This window comes from Phlebotomus papatasi, chromosome 1 (assembly GCF_024763615.1).
Source record: "Phlebotomus papatasi isolate M1 chromosome 1, Ppap_2.1, whole genome shotgun sequence".
Lineage (NCBI taxonomy): Eukaryota > Metazoa > Arthropoda > Insecta > Diptera > Psychodidae > Phlebotomus > Phlebotomus papatasi.
The window spans coordinates 74,486,525-74,503,250 of NC_077222.1; the positions used below are offsets into that span (position 1 = coordinate 74,486,525).

General features: G+C 33.3%; 3 protein-coding genes across 3 annotated transcripts; 2 read left to right on the plus strand and 1 right to left on the minus strand.

The window, feature by feature from the left end:
• The first annotated feature begins 2,978 nt into the window (after positions 1–2,978).
• LOC129802166 (helix-loop-helix protein 1) lies at positions 2,979–4,664 on the plus strand. The gene has a single exon (XM_055847787.1). The coding sequence runs from the start codon at positions 3,274–3,276 to the stop codon at positions 3,673–3,675; it is 402 nt and encodes a 133-aa protein (XP_055703762.1). The 5' UTR covers positions 2,979–3,273; the 3' UTR covers positions 3,676–4,664.
• LOC129802162 (endoplasmic reticulum-Golgi intermediate compartment protein 2) lies at positions 4,658–16,682 on the minus strand. Its single transcript, XM_055847775.1, has 5 exons — positions 16,498–16,682; positions 16,299–16,436; positions 15,740–16,222; positions 15,571–15,681; positions 4,658–5,014 (listed from the first exon to the last, which is right to left on the minus strand). The coding sequence occupies exons 1-5, from the start codon at positions 16,595–16,597 to the stop codon at positions 4,767–4,769; spliced, it is 1,080 nt and encodes a 359-aa protein (XP_055703750.1). The 5' UTR covers positions 16,598–16,682; the 3' UTR covers positions 4,658–4,766.
• Positions 5,205–10,678, plus strand: LOC129802147 (uncharacterized). The gene is made up of 3 exons (XM_055847748.1): positions 5,205–5,679; positions 5,772–5,968; positions 9,377–10,678. The coding sequence occupies exons 1-3, from the start codon at positions 5,535–5,537 to the stop codon at positions 10,529–10,531; spliced, it is 1,497 nt and encodes a 498-aa protein (XP_055703723.1). The 5' UTR covers positions 5,205–5,534; the 3' UTR covers positions 10,532–10,678.
• Positions 16,683–16,726: the final 44 nt, after the last annotated feature.

Sequence of the window (16,726 nt, forward strand, 5' to 3'; positions counted from 1 at the left end):
TGTTAAAAATCCATTTAAGCATTTTGGGGGGGTGATGACAGAAATTGATTGTCTCTTTTCGCGCTTCGTTTTCTCACACCCATCACATTTGGTGGGATGGCTTTTGGATGAATAATTCACAAACATCTCTCTTACATCTCAATTTTTCTCTGAAGAAATTTCCATAGGCACGTGCCGATGGAAAAACCACATGCATATGTTAAGGGTTGATTGTGGTAACCAGACAAAAATCACCAGAGAAAATTACTCTTGTCGCTATAATAATTACTATTTACACGCAGGATAACCCCTTTCCTGCAAACTCTCCTATGATTTTTATTTCTTTAAAGCTATCCCATCTATCCCTTTGCTTTTTTCACTCGATCCCCTTTGCACAATTTTACACTTGTGACTATCTATGCATCAATTTCGTCCATATCCTCGCCCATTACAGAGAAATTACTATAATTTTGATGAGAATGATGTTTTTGGTGTAAGTGAATATGAGAAAGATGATCAATTTTTACAAAATGAAGATGAATATTCTTGATTAAAGAAATGTTTTTTTTTCAATACCTGATTGCTGTGAAAATTGCGAGACATTTCTATATAAATACTTTCTAAAGAAAAACAAGTAGAAAGAACTCAAAACCAAAAGTCTTTCTCACTGGTAAAAATCCCACATTTTGATACAGAAGTAATTTCACTACTGAATAGAGCTTATTTGCTTGAGGGAAAGACAAAATAACTATAAATAATACGCATAGAATAATCGAAACTAAATACACATTAAAAAGCATTCGCCATAGCGACCATTCCCCACTTCTTCCCTTTTTGAGGATTCTACCGTTTTCAGGAAATGTTCCTCTTTTTATTCTGAGTGGCTGACAACAAAAGATTTGTTATGTCGATTCTGCCATGAGAAGAATATTGAGGACAAGAACTTAAATGCAAATTCATTTTGTCAAGGTTTTCTTTTAGTTTACTTTGAGTCAAGTTTCTCTCCAATGCAATTTCCTTTTACGCCATAAGAAAGTAATGTCCTAGATCTGACAAAGGCTTGACGAGGTTTTTACAAGATAAGATTCTTGTGACAACCATAGTTCGTGTTTGTTGTAAGTTAATGGATAAAAATAAATAACAAATATTTATGCGTTAATAAATAAAATATTGTGGTAAAAGAAACTTTTCTTTAATTAGTTAATATTTTTCATTTTTCTTTAATCTGAAGTCTGAAGTTTTTTAAATCCCGTCTTATTTGGCTTGAAGTTGTATTTTTTAATCTAAATTTGAAAATATTTACAACGCTACAGAATGTTTTTCTGTTGGTTTGAATTTTCAAATTTTTCAAATCGAATTTCTCATTGTTGTCATTCCAGACGCTTTAAATTTGACAGAAGATTCAACACATTAAGTTCATATTTTTTCTGAAGAGAATTACATAAATTTGCTCCTTGACTCTTCTAGAATGTTACTGTTTAGTGAAAATTCTTTAGATATAATTTGAAAACTTCTTAAATACAAGGAAAATACGCGAGCGTAAAATGCTTCTATTGGAAACAAATTAATCCAAATGGAGACAAGGGAAAGTTTCTAATTGGAGACAAACAGTGTAAGTGAAACCGCGACGAAAGGCTTCCAAAACCTTGTTGAGTTGCTCTTGAGTGCAGGATTTGTTCTCATTCCTGGTCTTTTCTTCTTTCCCATCTAAAACAATAGAAAAGTCTTTCCAAAAAAATCATATTTCCAGGGTTTCCTATTGAAGCATTTGCACACGCTTCAGAAAAACCCTTTTTGTTCACGAAATAGGTAATTAATTCATTTAAAAACTTCACGTACCGTTAACATTAAAGATTAGCACTTAATTTAACTAAAATTAGCCAGAAATATGGCATAAATGTTAAACAAAACAAATAAACAACAGTCACTTTATTGTGTTTTTCATTGGAAAACGTGGTCGATCGATGAAAAATTCAATGGTGAAAAGGTATATTTTTAATTTTTCTGAGAAATTAACAAAAATAAAATTTGTGAATATGAATGGATTTTCGCTTTATTTGGAGCAAAATTAACTAAATAATGAAACTGTGATATGGAAAATATATAAATATAATAATTTAGTACTGTATTTATCATGAAAACAGTGACGTTTCCATTTGGAGTAGCGAAAAAATTCCATTTGGAACAGGTTTTGAATTAGCTTAATTTACCCTATTACAAATTGTTTTAGTACATGCATGTACTAAATGCTCAGCTGCGCGTCTAAGTTTACTGCAGTTTTTTAAAATAATATTCGTATAAAAATTCAATTATGAGATTTTTTGCCAAATATATTATATTTTATGTAATCGTAAACTACAAATTTGAGGAACAGATTTAGTACAAGCCTGTGCTAAAGGTTTAGCTTTTACTTCAATATTTTTTCGAAATATGTATAATTATGTATATGCACATCTCCGTAAATTCTGGTAACTAAAACACAATAAACCCAATAAACAGTGATAAACGCTTTTCAACAGTGTTGGTAAACACATGCGTTAAATATTGAACTTATAATATATTCTTTTTTTAAATATATTTCATATACTAGATGTACTAGATTTGATAAAAATTTAGGGTTTTGAATTGAAAATTATTCGATAGGTGTAATTAATGTCTAATTGATTTTTTTCACAAGTTTAGTATGAACTTTAAACATTTAGTTTAAATCACGCCATTCATAAGGATATAGTAAAAAAAATCATCAGACATAATACAATATATGTGAATGTTCTATCAACGAAACTTCTATGATATTGCGCCATTGGTTGAGGAAAAATCTCGAGGGTGGGTTTTTGATTCAAAATATACCAATCGGAGGGATGCTGGAAAATGCAACATCCGTTCATCTCTTTCCGTACTACACTTGTTCATCCAGCGCACCCTGTTTGATGGATTTTTCACTCACAGGAAAAGGGATTCTGCGAAAATTTCCAAGAGCCTCAACAGTACTTCTCGGTGATTTGGTGAAGCAAGTTAGAAACCCTGAATTTTCTCCCTCGGAGGAAAGTCCTCAGAAAGATTATATCTCGATTGGAAAATCGTTCCGCGACCAAACTCTCAAGGGATATTAAATATTTAGTTTTACTGCATATTGAGGGACGTGACAAAAATTCCACAAATTGGCACTGCATTGTGTATTTTTCCCAGTATTTATTCAGCCCACAAGTATTTACATGGACAGTGTTTGTGATAAAATTACGGCGTGAACAAAAGGGGTTGCAGGTGGCACAAATCCAGGGAAGACAGACGCAAATGGTGTACGATATCGATGCAATAATTCCCACACAGAATGCAGCCCTCGCACGGACAACAACAGCGGCTGTGGCCATGGGAATGGAGGCAATGAATGCCGTAACAACTAGTGTTCCAGCAAGAAGAAAAACTTATAATTCAGACCCTGCCTCAGGGATTCAGGCATCAGAACTGGCGGGCCTATCGAGAGAAGAACGCCGGAGGAGACGAAGAGCTACACAAAAATACCGAACAGCACATGCCACAAGGGAGAGAATTCGCGTTGAAGCCTTCAATGTGGCTTTTTCTGAACTAAGAAAATTGCTACCAACTCTTCCACCAGACAAAAAACTATCTAAGATTGAAATACTAAAACTAGCAATATGCTACATTGCGTATCTCAATCACGTTCTGGAAACGTAAAAATTAATTTTTTCAACAGAATTTAACGCTGTCTCTCATCCTTTAAGGATAATTGTGCAAGCTTAGATTTTATGAATCAGTCGCGAAATAGAAAATGTGTAAATTTGTAGGGGCATTGTGAGGGATATTTATTTAGGAGTTACACGGCATAAAAGATTCAAATATTTATTTGGACAGAGAAAATCAGAAAAGTCTATACCTTTTGAAGCTGATTTTTTATAGATCAAAATAGTTAACAGTCAAGAAATTTTCATGTCATCATCGCTGATGGCTAAAAGCTCTTCCATTTCCAAAGACTTGAAATTCCTTTGGTAAAAACTGATATTTTTTATTAGTCTTATTAGGGGGAAGCGGGGTACTTTTGAATTGAAGCAGGCTTGAAATTGGGATTTTTTCTCCTTTTTTAAATGGAATTGAGCCTTATCATGATATAAATAACTTTGCAATTGGTTTGTTGAGCTAAAAGAAGGAGAAAAAGACCAATTTCAAAGCCACCTCAGGTCCCCCACTTCCCCCTTTGGATTTATCTGTCGACATTTCGGCAGACTGTCTTTCAAGATGTCGGTCGACAATGTCGACCGATTGTCGCGAACATAGTTGTAAGTTACAGTTACATACATAGTTGTAAGTTACAACATAGTTGTAACTTGTCAATCAAAATTTTCTTCAATAAAAGGTTTTTTTTTAAAAAAAAATTTGTTGATAATCAACGACACAATGAATTCTCATATATTTTTAGACAGAAAATAATATGCAGAATTTTTTTTTTCAACAGAAATATTTTCCTTAAAAGAATAAATGGTACGAATCCAATAAAATACGTTGCCCCTCAATAAATCTCCCTACCAAGGCCCCATCTGGAGAAATGCTCTCGCCTCGTAAAAGCAATTCTTCCGCCAGACATTCCACCTGTGGTCCTTTTTCCACATATAAAACACTCAATGGAAGTATTTTACCAAATAATTTGCCAAAAATAGAAACATTTTCTTGATGTTGTAAATTTACAATAAAAATATATATTTAAAATATTACAATCATACTTATCTCTAGTCGCATGTCCACACAAAAGAGAAATTCCTGGATGGGAAGAACTAGAGAGTCTCCACACTGTGGGCCTTTCCATTGGACGCTGACTCCACATCGGGATGGAAGAAACCCCAAATAAGCTGAAGAATATAATTTATAAAGCCGGATATTACAACAATACCCGCAATTATGGAGCACAGTCGTACGATAAACTGTGCAAGATTGTCACGATCATAGCGAACGATCACTTTGAGGGCTGATACGTCGTACTTGAAGTATAGTCCAGGAATTCCGTGTGATCCCTTATCGTGATCTGTGTATTAGACGGAAGATGTGCATGAGTTGTAAATTCTCTGGCATTGTGAGATTGTCACACTAATTGGAATACTACTATATGGCCAGAGAGCGAGTGAGAGAGTCTGTCTATATGAAATTATTATTAGTGCTGCCACACTTTTGTAATGTGCATATAAAATCATCATTCCCTTATCAATCCTCATGATAAGGCGCTACACATGGAAAATTATGACTATTCTCTTGATATCTATTCCCTTTCTGCCACTTATTCGTGGTAGAAACAATATGTATTAGATTTGAAAGCGATTACCTGTCTTTATCAGTTATTCTCTATGTAAAAGATAAATTGCTATTATTGCTCTAATCATTCTCACTTTTTTTTCGCCACAAGAACTACCCATTCAGTGTGAATAGAGACGTCACAGTGAATGGAATTCCACTAATTGTTCTGCGTGTTAATATTATTTGGTGTCTGAGTGAAAATTCAAAGTTTAGAAAGAGTTAACAAAGAAAAAGTGGATTATTCTTAGAAAACAATGAAAAAAAATGACGGACATATCCTGGGGACAGTCTTTTCGAGTCCTCAGAATGACCATAGTGAACATATTGCACATAGGCGTGTTGAAAATTGGTGTGAAAGGCAGCAAAAGAATAAACCACAGAGTAATTCTGTAGCAGGAGGTGGGTTTTTCTTTAGACTTCTTGAATATCATCTGCCTATAAGTCAGTAATTATTACGTGGTATTTTATCAAATCAAATTTACTTCCTGTAGGAGTTTTTCTAATGCTAGTAAGTGGCCTTCATATCGGCTGGAGTATTGGTAGTCCAAATTTGAGACTTCAAATATGGTTTGAAAATGTTCCCGACGGAGAAATCATCCTGGCACTCTCTTCATGGTTTATTGGTGCAATTATTGGAAGTTTTATTTCCCTCTTCATTCTCCCAATGTGGGAGAAAAAGACAATTTACGTGGGTATTTCCATTTAGATACTGTGTCGTAAGTTATGGGCAAAAAATCTCATCACACGATCATATTAATCATTTATTTTTGAAAATAGAACCTAAAATCCCTATGAATAAATTTTAGGGTATAGGGTAAATATCCTAATTCAAAACCATTTCCAGACGCTTTAACTTTGACAGAATATTCAACACATTAAGTTCAAATTTTCCTAAAGAGAATTACACAAATTTGCTCCTTGACTTTTCTAGAATGTTACTGTTTAGTAAAAATTCTTTAGATATAATCTGAAAACTTCTTAAATACAAAAAAATACGCGAGTATAAAATGCTTCTATTGGAAACAAATTAATCCTAATGGAGACAAGGGAATGTTTCTAATTGGAGACAAACAGTGTATGTGAAACCGCTACGAAAGGCTTCCAAAACCTTGTTGAATTGCTCTTGAGTGCAGGATTTGTTCTTAATCCTGGTCTTTTCTTCTTTCCCATCTAAAACAGTAGAAAAGTCTTTCCAAAAAAATCATATTTCCAGGGTTTCCTATATTTGCACACACTTCAGAAAAACCCTTTTTGTTCACGAAATAGGTAATTATTTCATTTGAAAACTTCACGTACCGTTAACAATAAAGATTAACACTTAATTTAACTAAAATTAGCCAGAAATATGACATAAATGTTAAACAAAACGAATAAACAACAATCACCTCATTGTGATTTTCCTCATTGTGAAAAGGTACGCTTAATTTTTCTGAGAAATTAACAAATTAAAATTTGTGAATATGAATGGATTTTTGCTTTATTTGGAGCAAAATTAACTAAATAATGAAACTGTGGTATAGAAAATATATAAATATAATAATTTAGTACTGTATTTATCATGAAAACAATGACGTTTCCATTTGGAGTAGCGAAAAATTTCCATTTGGAGCAGGTTTTGAATTAGTTTAATTTACCCTACTTGTTTTTAGGCTACATAGTGCAAAGGCAAATATACCTAATTGGTATATTGTTAGGCTTTTATCTACCAGACACGAAAAAAAGCCACTCCTGATGGCTCGAAAATTCGTGCTAAGAAAGGATCCTATAAAAGTTTTAAACTGGAAGTTTGAATTTGATTTTTAAGGTTGCGAATTTCTAAAATACAAACAATTGCAGGAATTGCAGTGATTTTTCGAAATCTAATAGAACATTCTCCTTTATAAATAAACAGAAGTACAAATTTTCCAAAAGAGAGCACCTGTCTGATAAGAAATTAGAGAAGTTAAGCTCTAGGGGTTCTAGGTCTATAAACTGAAACCCGTTACAGTGCCAGTGTCTTGATCAACCTTAAGGCGGCAAACTGTTTCTTAATCATAACAGATTGTATTTAAAAAAAGGAACTGATTAAAAAGTAAACATTATAATAAACAACAATCGTAAGCTTCGGGTACATTCTCCCAGATATTACGTTGTGAGCTTAAAAAATAAGTCTTTCCAGTTGTTTAATATTTTTGCTAAATTTTATTGATTGAACAAAGTCAAATACTAAACGCAAATAATTTTTTTACGAAAAAGGTAGAAAATTTGAACATTTATCGATTTTGAAAATACGCAGTTAAAAATTAGGAAACAGCACTATTCTCATCATCATCACAAATAAAAACTTGATTTTTTGTTTATTAAAGGCATCCCAAATTGTGCTCTTTACATTGACATAAAAAATCCCTAAATGCAGAACATTTTAATATTTTACTTTTTACATTTTGATTTTGTTTTTCGTGGCGGCGGTCTGTGGTATTATTCTTAAAATTTATCGACCATCAGAATATGTTAAAGAAGAATCTTCAATTAAAAGAAGAAATATTTGAGCAAGATAAAAAATACTTTGTGAAATTTAGTCAATTTGATAAAATTTACAAAATTAAAGTAATCTTTCTTAATTAAAAAATAGTAATGTATTGTTTTAATTTAATTTTCATTTTTTATTAGCCTTACTTGCTCGTAGTGGTCTTCAGACTAGAGGTTTAGCCCAGTTCCCGAAAGTTTCGAAATCCTAAATAGCAATCATTTTTTCAGTTTTTGGAAATCTTAATCTTATGGATCATTTACTTTCAATATTTAATCCATCAAATTATTCTCAAAAAACCTTTATTAATGACTAGTTAGACAAGTTAGTTAAGCAATTTGACTAAGCCTTAGGTCTGAAGCCCGTATAAGATAGCCCTATATCCTGTTTTTTTACTTGTATTTTGCACATATCAGCTTGTCATGTTTTTCTGTTTTTCATATTTTCCATTTTTATTTTACAAAATAAATATCAAGTCTCTTTTACAATTTGTTCTTTGACAACAATAACCGAGACAATAACTCAAAATAAACCGTTATTGTAGTTTTCTAGGAGTATTGTAAAATAATTCAACTCTTAAGCATATATCGCATATGGGTCCCGGTGAAAATCCTGAAAGCCAAAAACCCGAAAGCCAATATCTCGAACGTCAAAATCCCGAACGCCAAAATCCCGAACGCCAAAATCCCGAAAGCCAAAATCCCAAATTCTTAAAAGTGTCATAGCTACACCTACGATTGCACCCGCGCTTGCTGGAGGCAAAGGGAAATCTTCTGTGTCTTGGGAAATTATTCTAAACATTTTCCTCCACATAATTTCATCCCTTTCCGGATTTTGGCTTTCGGTATTTTGGCCTTTTCGGGATTTTGGCGTTCGTGATTTTGGCTTTCGGGATTTTGGCTGCCACCGATCGCATATATCTTATGCTCTAGCGCTTTTGCGATTGGTCCCGGAATAAAAGTTGTCACCTTTACCTCTTCTATTCTTGGAAGTATGGTCTACACAACCGATTAATCTCCGATCCTAATAATTTTCCTACGTAAAATTTAAGCCATCACAAACCTAAATCTTAACTTTAAGCCACGCAAAGCCTAAATTGATGTTAACTAAATTGGGATTGTTTCAAATATCTTAGTGTTTGCAACCACCTTTAAAAATATTGTTCAAAGCGTTTCCGTTTTTCCAAAAGAAAAGCCTTACAAACTTCATTTCCCTTGAATGGCAGTTCTTGGGAAAATAAATGTGAATAAAAGTAGGGGAAAGCGCGCTACTTTCGGTCGACTGAAACTTCGAACAATTAATTGTTTTTCAATGCGTTTTGAATTAAATTTAGCCTGTTATAATATTGTATTTTATTTAATAGCTAGTCCAGTCCCTCAAATTTCCAGAGCTATGGGTGAAATAAATAAAGGACATAGAAAACAAATAAAGTTATCCGAAGCATGTGTCGTCCGAAGCTAGGGCGCTTTCCTCTATTGATTTTTTTAAGTATTGTAGAGGTTTTTGCCCATAATTACCAAATCGGTGTTTAATTTTCTAGTAGAGACTCAAGAGATTCTACCCTGATATCTTATTCATGCTTCTTTTTAGTATGTCGGAGCAGCTGTCTCTGTGATAAGCAACGCACCACTAATTGGCTTTCCAAATGAGAGTATTGTTATTATTTTATGTCGCATTCTGGCGGGAATATCTCATGGTTTCATCTACATAACAACCGTAATTCACGCTTCAGAAAATGCTATTAAAGAAGTTCGAGGGATAATTCTCGCAGCTCTGCACTATTGTATTATTGCATCGGTGTTCACTACGTCAATTCTGCTGGCAATTGGTCAGGAGGCTGATGTTAATGTTAACTATGAGCCAAACATGATTATAGGAATTCTGGGTACAGTATATTCCGCTATGGCTTTCCTATTTATTCCTTTCCTCACCTACGAGTCCGTAGTATTCCTCATTGAGAGACAGAGGTATAGTGAAGCTATCAGAAATATGATAAAGCTAAGGAATGAGTCCGTAGAGACCTGGGAGATTAAGAATGATTTTGACGAGATGAAGCTTATGGTTTGCGAAGATATTCGAACATCAAAGTCAATCTTCAAAGATGGAAATTTAAGACCACTTTTGTTAATGATTCTTGTGAAATTTCTATTCGTCCTCTCCTTTAACTACGGCCTCAACATGATAAAATTCCTCGCAGTCGATAACATTCTTATGGGACATTGGAGTTCAGCATGGCTCTTTGGAATTCGTCTTATGGCCGGCTTAATATCGCTATTTTTCTTTGACGTCTTTGGCCGTCGAATCTACTTAGCTGTTTCTGCAGGTGGTACAGCAATCAGCCTGCTTGTCTACGGATTTCTCAATCTCGGTGTCGAAGGAAGCTACGTGGCAATTATAGCATCGGAAATATTTTTAGGACTTGGTCTTGGATCAGTCACGGATGTTCTCCTTTCGGAAGCATTCTCGTCACGAAAAAAGGTTCTTTCGATGATTGTAGTCACCGTTTGCGAGTATATTGTCCAAATTGCACTGATACTCAGCTTCCTTAACATCCCAACACGTTCCTACGAGGATGCCTTTGTCTTCACTACAGGAGGTGTCATGATAGTCATCACAATATTCCTGTACCTTCAATTACCGGAAACACGGTTTATGTCTCTCAGACAGACAAGAGATGAGTTCCGGCTCGTGGGAAATGCCACCTACTCACGACAGCAACCTCCTCAAGGGATTACATCAGCATAGGACATCGTCCAAGATAGATAAATCATGTGAAGCGTAATTTTAAATCTGAGAAAATTTAAATTTTTTCACAACGTGTCCTAATTTGTTCGAGGGTGTTTTGTATAAAGAAGAACTTTAACCAAATATATTTTTGTGGTTTTGTAATAATTCTTTTGTATTTAGTATTAACGAGGAAACTTTTTTAAATATAATTCCCAATTATTTATTCACTATTCAGATCCCATATTTAAAAAAATGATATTCCAAGAACTACAGTAGACTCTCTCTCAATTGGGCATTTGGGGCAAAATGTCATCCGGTTTATCGATAGATTTGGGCGTCAAAGCCTTTGTAAATTCCACAAAAAGCGCTCAATAATAAAGAATCACGATAAAATAGGAAGAACTACAGCGAATTTTAGCGAATTAGCTTCATAATTAAACGTAAAAATTTTCAACAAAATTTTTCGCCCGATTGAAAAAGAGCCGATTGAGTAAGAGTACTGCAATTGTGAGTATAAATATTTAAAAAAAAACCTGATAGGACAATTGATCGCTAGTGATTTGGGCCACATCTGTTGCATATTAGTTGCTATTATTAACATCAAAATTATTCCAATTTTTAAAGGTAAATAAATTGAGCCACTACGAGTTTTCTGGCTTTAAACTCCCGCTTGTTCGAATCAATATTGTCATTTCGTCAAATTTTCTTGAAAATGTCTATACTTTGTCCCTTACTTAAGGGGTTACGTAGGCCACGCAGTCTAAAAAAATTGCATATTTTCTTTACTTTTTTCCAACGTAAAAAAATGTAATTCAAGCTCTTAAGCATGTAAAAATACAACATTTTAACGATCTGCTTTACATAAAATGAATGAGACACCGTGGCTCTGATATCAACTATATACATTTTTTGAAATTTTCATTTCATATTTTAAAAAAATCAGCCAGATTGAGACCAGTTTCTTGAAGACATTTTTTGTAAAAAAAAACTTACTTTGCGGTGGATAAGATTACTTATTAGAGTAACTTCATCTGAGATCTAAAAATCACTAATTTCCTGTTAACTGATGAATTAAACTCGTACTTGAACGAGAACGGTGGAACTTTTGTTGTTTTGATCACAATTTATTTTACAAGACAAACGTGGTGTAAAACACATAGAAAATATTAATTTTTGTATAAAGTTTTACCAAAAATTTGAATATTATTATTATTTTTTTTTTGAAAAATCCACTGTTCAAGTACTGGTATAATTCATCTGCTAATAGGATATAATGAGTTTTTGACGTTAGTTCAATCTACTCTGAGTAATTTCTTTTCACCGCAAAATAAGCTTTTTCAAAGACGTCTCTGTAATTCAGACTCCAAGGGCTGAACTTTTAGGATTTTTAAATGACAATGTCATAAAATATAGGTAGTTCAAACGGTTCAAATGTTGTACTTTAATATGCATAATAGCTTGAATTAATTAATTTCTCTTTCATTTTTTTTTTTTATTAGGGGTCCATCTGGTAGATAATTGCCCCGAATTTTTCTTTTAGTTAAAAAAAAGTATAGAAAATATGCTATTTTTCAGTCTTTTTGACCCACGTAACCCCTTAAATTTCAAATAGAATTTCTCATAGGGGAAAGTGCTCTCCCTTCGAACGTTCATACCTTCGAATAATGTGAATTTCTTTTGTTTTTCATAAGAGATTTACATACTAAATTATCACAGAATTATCAACAATTGATGATAAGCCAACTAATATTTAATAGAAATATGTAAGTCTTTTAGGAAAATTAAAAGAAAATTCACATTATTCTAAGGCATGAACGTTCGAAGGGAGAGTACTTTCCTCTACATTCCGAGAGGCTCTATTTCAGAATTTCACCTAATCTCAATTGATTTAGAAATTAAAAAAAATCACATAGTTCAGTATCGATGTTGTATTAATGCCAATTTATCTTTTCAATTAAAAAAATACTGCAAATACTTTTTTTGAAAATTCAAATTTTCGGTAAGTATGCTAAATCTTATAGAGCCGCTTTATCACTGGCTTTAATATAAAGTTTTATTGTTCCAGCTTCACAAAAATAGCTACATATACATAAAGGCCTAAAAAGACTCAGGCTGTTCCTCGAGAATATTTACTTTGTAAAATTTGGTAGTAAAAATTTATCCCGAGCAATCATACGCTTGAGGGATCAGTGATAAGAGGTCCATTACATAGATTCCCTAAGTTTTTCGAGGTTATTATCCCTGGATTTTGATATGTATTTTTCGATTCTACAGTTCCTAAGTTATCATATTTTGCTTCAATTTTGAAATTATAAAATTTTGAGAAAAAATTACGTTATACTGTTTGCCTGTGAGCGAGCAGCATGATGTCGAGCAAGAGTTAGATGTTCAGCAAGACTTAGAGATCAAACAGTTAGAGATAACAGCTTAAGGTTTGAGGATATTTTTAAATATAATCTTCGGAAAAATTTCCAGTCAGATTCAATGATTTTGTCAGAGAAAATCTATGTCTAGACGTGAAAACCCAATTTTTGGAGTTTTCATCTAAAAGACCAAAGACTCAATCCTTCTTTAGAGTTTTCGACACGCCTTGTGCATCAGTGGTCAAGTGTCATAAGATCAGAGGATTTTATTTGGTGAGGAATTATTAGTATTCATGTAGGAATTCTAAGGTTTTCTCTCTAATCATTCAGACGTGACTCATATCCTTATGAGCATAATCTTAATTTGAACTCATCTCTACCTTCTCCGCCAAAACCGTATTTTTGTAATAACTCGAAAAAGGGCTGTCAGATTAACTTTTCACCCATACACTGAGAAAAAAGGGGGTGCGATTAACTTTTTTTCCTCGTAACTTTAACACTTTTTAGGTGTAAAAATATATCAACATTTTTTAATGTTAATTTTACACCTTTTTTAATGTTAATTTTTAGACCTTTGTAAGTGTAAAATAACATGAAAAAGGATAACTTTAGCCCATAATACACCTAAAAATCATAATATTTACACAGATTTCGGATCAATAATGCAGGGTAAAATTAACATTTTCGGAATGCTATTTTAACTTTTTCGGATTTCTCTCACTCAGTGCACACGGAAATACCCTTGAATTATTCCTAATTACTGATATTCAAGGTCAAAAGTAAATCACATCTAGAGAGCGTCTTTCTAAACTAACTTAATCGGGTATGGATTTATTTAGAAGGTCTCGATATCCCAGATAAATTAGAATTGGTTTAAGATTTCAACCAATTGAATTGTAAATTTATCAGTATTTTACTATTTATCTGAGTTCATATTGTATACGGAAATTTCTATTTAGCAATTTCGAAATAATCTACAAATCAATTGAAAAATGGTATATGTAAAATTCTTGAAATAGAAGAACATTGCGGAAATTTAAATTTTTTGGCTAGATTCTCTTTCATTTTCATACAGCAGGGTAATTTTCTTTATAGAATAAAAACAAAATGTGTAACCAATTTTAGAAAATAACACAAAATAACGAGGCTTTGACACCTATATGAATATAGTTTTGGTCAGAAGTGCTGCAAATTACAGGTCTCCAATTTAGGTTAAAAGTGCGGTAGAGATAAGAATGATAGTTTTCTAATACTTTTTTTTCTAAAAGTTTAATAAATAAAATAGCAATCATAAACAATCACTTTTTGGTTGTAAAAACTAATTTCAGGTACTTCTCAAAAAAATATTGCTAATGGCTCCGGCACACCATTGTATACCATTGTATAGTCCTACATGTTACTTTCTGTATCCTGGGCATGAACCAATAAACTTAAACTTATTATTAAAACTTAAACTTATTAACACCTTTTATTTAGATCAGGAAAATTTCACAAAATCAAAATTCACATCCCCTTCTTTTTTTTAAAGATTTGTATATGACTAGCCTACTCTTTCGCACTCTTCTTCTTCTTTTGAATATCACACCAAATTAAATTTAGTTCAATCCAATTTTGAGTCCGAAAGAGTGGGATAAACTTATACAAATCTTATGAAAAAGGAAGGGGACGCTAATTTTGATTTCCTGAATTTCGACCGCTGGAGCCATAACACTGAGAAAAAAAGAGGGTGCGATTAACTTTATTTCCTCATAACTTTAACACTTTTTAGGCGTAAAAATATATCAACATTTTATAATGTTAATTTTACACCTTTTTAAGGGTAAAATTAACATGAAAAAGGGTAATTTTAACCCCCAATACACCTAAAAAGGGTAATATTTACACCGATTTCGGATCAATACTGCAGGGTAAAATTTTCCGGAATGTTATTTTAACTTTTTCGGATTTCTCTTAGTGAATCAACACAATAAAATCGTCAAATTCGGGCCCCCGATTGTCACTATTTAAAATTTTTAACTGATGGCCCCGGCACAACTTTTAGATCAGAAAAATTTCATAAATCGAAATTAACATCCCTCTCCTTTTATAAAAGCTTTGCAGACGTCTATCTATTCTTTTGCACTCTTCTTCTTTTGATCATCACTCTAAATTAAATTTAGTTTTGTCCAATTTTGAGACCGAAAAAATGAGATAGACTTATGCAGATCTTTTGAGAAAAAAGACGTGAATTTTGATTTCATGAAATTATACCGAGCTAAAAGCTGTGCCGAAGACATGAGATTCTTTATTTTTTTTTTAATTATTGGGGGAGACAGAGGCAGAATTAGCCACGTATAGTATTAGACAGTGGTATCTTATAGTTTGCCTGCGAAGGAATATTGAACAAACCACTCTTTATTCTAAATATAATATATATTTCCCTTCCTATTCATTGAAATATTTATCGGCCTCGTACAAACATTTTTTGTATATATTGAAAATCGCATTCGGTGCCTAATCTTCCCCGGTCTCCCCTACACCATTTTTATGAATTTTCTTTTGTATATTGTGTTTCATTAGTCCCAATGCAACATAAAACAATTGATAAAAAGCAGCAAAATTTATTAAAAAAAATTAATTAAGGATTGATGATAAGATTTTTTTCTAGCCATATTCTCCCGCTTCCCTAATTAATTTTATTGAAAAAATACTCACTTATTGGGCGTGAGTTTTCCTTCACCGAGTACTGGAATGTTTTTGTGACGCTAAGAAAATTGTAGATATCCGTAGGGACAACTTCCAGGAAATATTGTGCCATTGTTGTGCCTGAAAATATATCCCATATTTAAAACTTTTTTTTAATAAAAACTTTTCACATGCTTACTGTCTTCGATGATCTTTTCGTCTCCTTCAAGTGGATGCACAATTCCGGGCATCATGGGCCCAAAGCTCAGCCGGTTGATACGATGTGACATGTTGAGGGGCGTATCATCAAAGATTGAACTCAGATGAATGTGTCCACGTGGAAAGTGGATACTCTTTCCAGCTGTTATGTGAAAATTTCCCGAGACCTTGTTGGTTGTGAGAGTCCCATGAATTCGGCAAGCATCGAAGGGTCTGTCCGGCTTTACCATTCTCTCAGGCATCGTCGCGTAGTTCCTGGAGTCGCTCTTGTACAGAATATGAGCAACAGAGTGATACTCCTCCCTCAGGTAGGAATTGAGATGTTTCATGTACTGAAAATGCGTTAGCTGATTCCCATCCAATTCCCACCACGTATCCTCTTCCTCAAGACTCCCAAATGAGAAGACATTCTGATGCGTGGTGTCGAGAATATCGGCTCCAATCCGTGCACAAGGTGTTGCAACTAAATAATATTTACAATTTTGTTTTTGGAAAAATTTTTAAAACACCTTTTCACGTTCCGGGAACGTTTTGCTCACCTGTAAGATCGATGTTTATCTGGAGTTTTGTGTCTAAATCGGCATCTGGAGTGAATCTAAAAATAAGCTTACTCTCCAGGTAGTAGTTAATCTCCTTCCAAATTAAATACAGGATTACCGTGCGACTTATAATAGAAACTGGATGGAAAAAATGTAACAAATTAATAAAAATTCAGCAAAGCAGACGTGCTTTGCTTACGTGTTCCTCCAATCTTGGTGGTTTTTGTGTACTTCTCACGAATCTGAGGGAATGCATCTAAGCTCTTAACAATATCTACACGTTTTCTTTGGCGAAGCATCAATGAAAATTAACTAAATTGCACGGAAAAACATAAAATTCTCACTATCAATATTATTTCACAGGGACAAAAACAGCATGAACAACTTTTTGGAGGTTAACTTTGTCTGGGATATCCGGGAAAAATGTC

Excerpts from the sequence above, each read along its gene's own strand:
- LOC129802162 (XM_055847775.1), bottom strand. The coding sequence starts at position 16,597 with ATGCTTCGCCAAAGAAAACGTGTAGATATTGTTAAGAGCTTAGATGCA. Across the intron at positions 16,437-16,497 it reads CACCAAGATTGGAGGAACAC|TTTCTATTATAAGTCGCACG; the intron begins GTAAGCAAAGCA and ends TTTTCCATCCAG. Across the intron at positions 5,015-15,570 it reads GGAAAACTCACGCCCAATAA|ATCACGATAAGGGATCACAC; the intron begins GTGAGTATTTTT and ends TCTAATACACAG.
- LOC129802147 (XM_055847748.1), top strand. The coding sequence starts at position 5,535 with ATGAAAAAAAATGACGGACATATCCTGGGGACAGTCTTTTCGAGTCCT. Across the intron at positions 5,680-5,771 it reads GAGTAATTCTGTAGCAGGAG|GAGTTTTTCTAATGCTAGTA; the intron begins GTGGGTTTTTCT and ends TACTTCCTGTAG. Across the intron at positions 5,969-9,376 it reads GGGAGAAAAAGACAATTTAC|TATGTCGGAGCAGCTGTCTC; the intron begins GTGGGTATTTCC and ends GCTTCTTTTTAG.
- LOC129802166 (XM_055847787.1), top strand. The coding sequence starts at position 3,274 with ATGGTGTACGATATCGATGCAATAATTCCCACACAGAATGCAGCCCTC.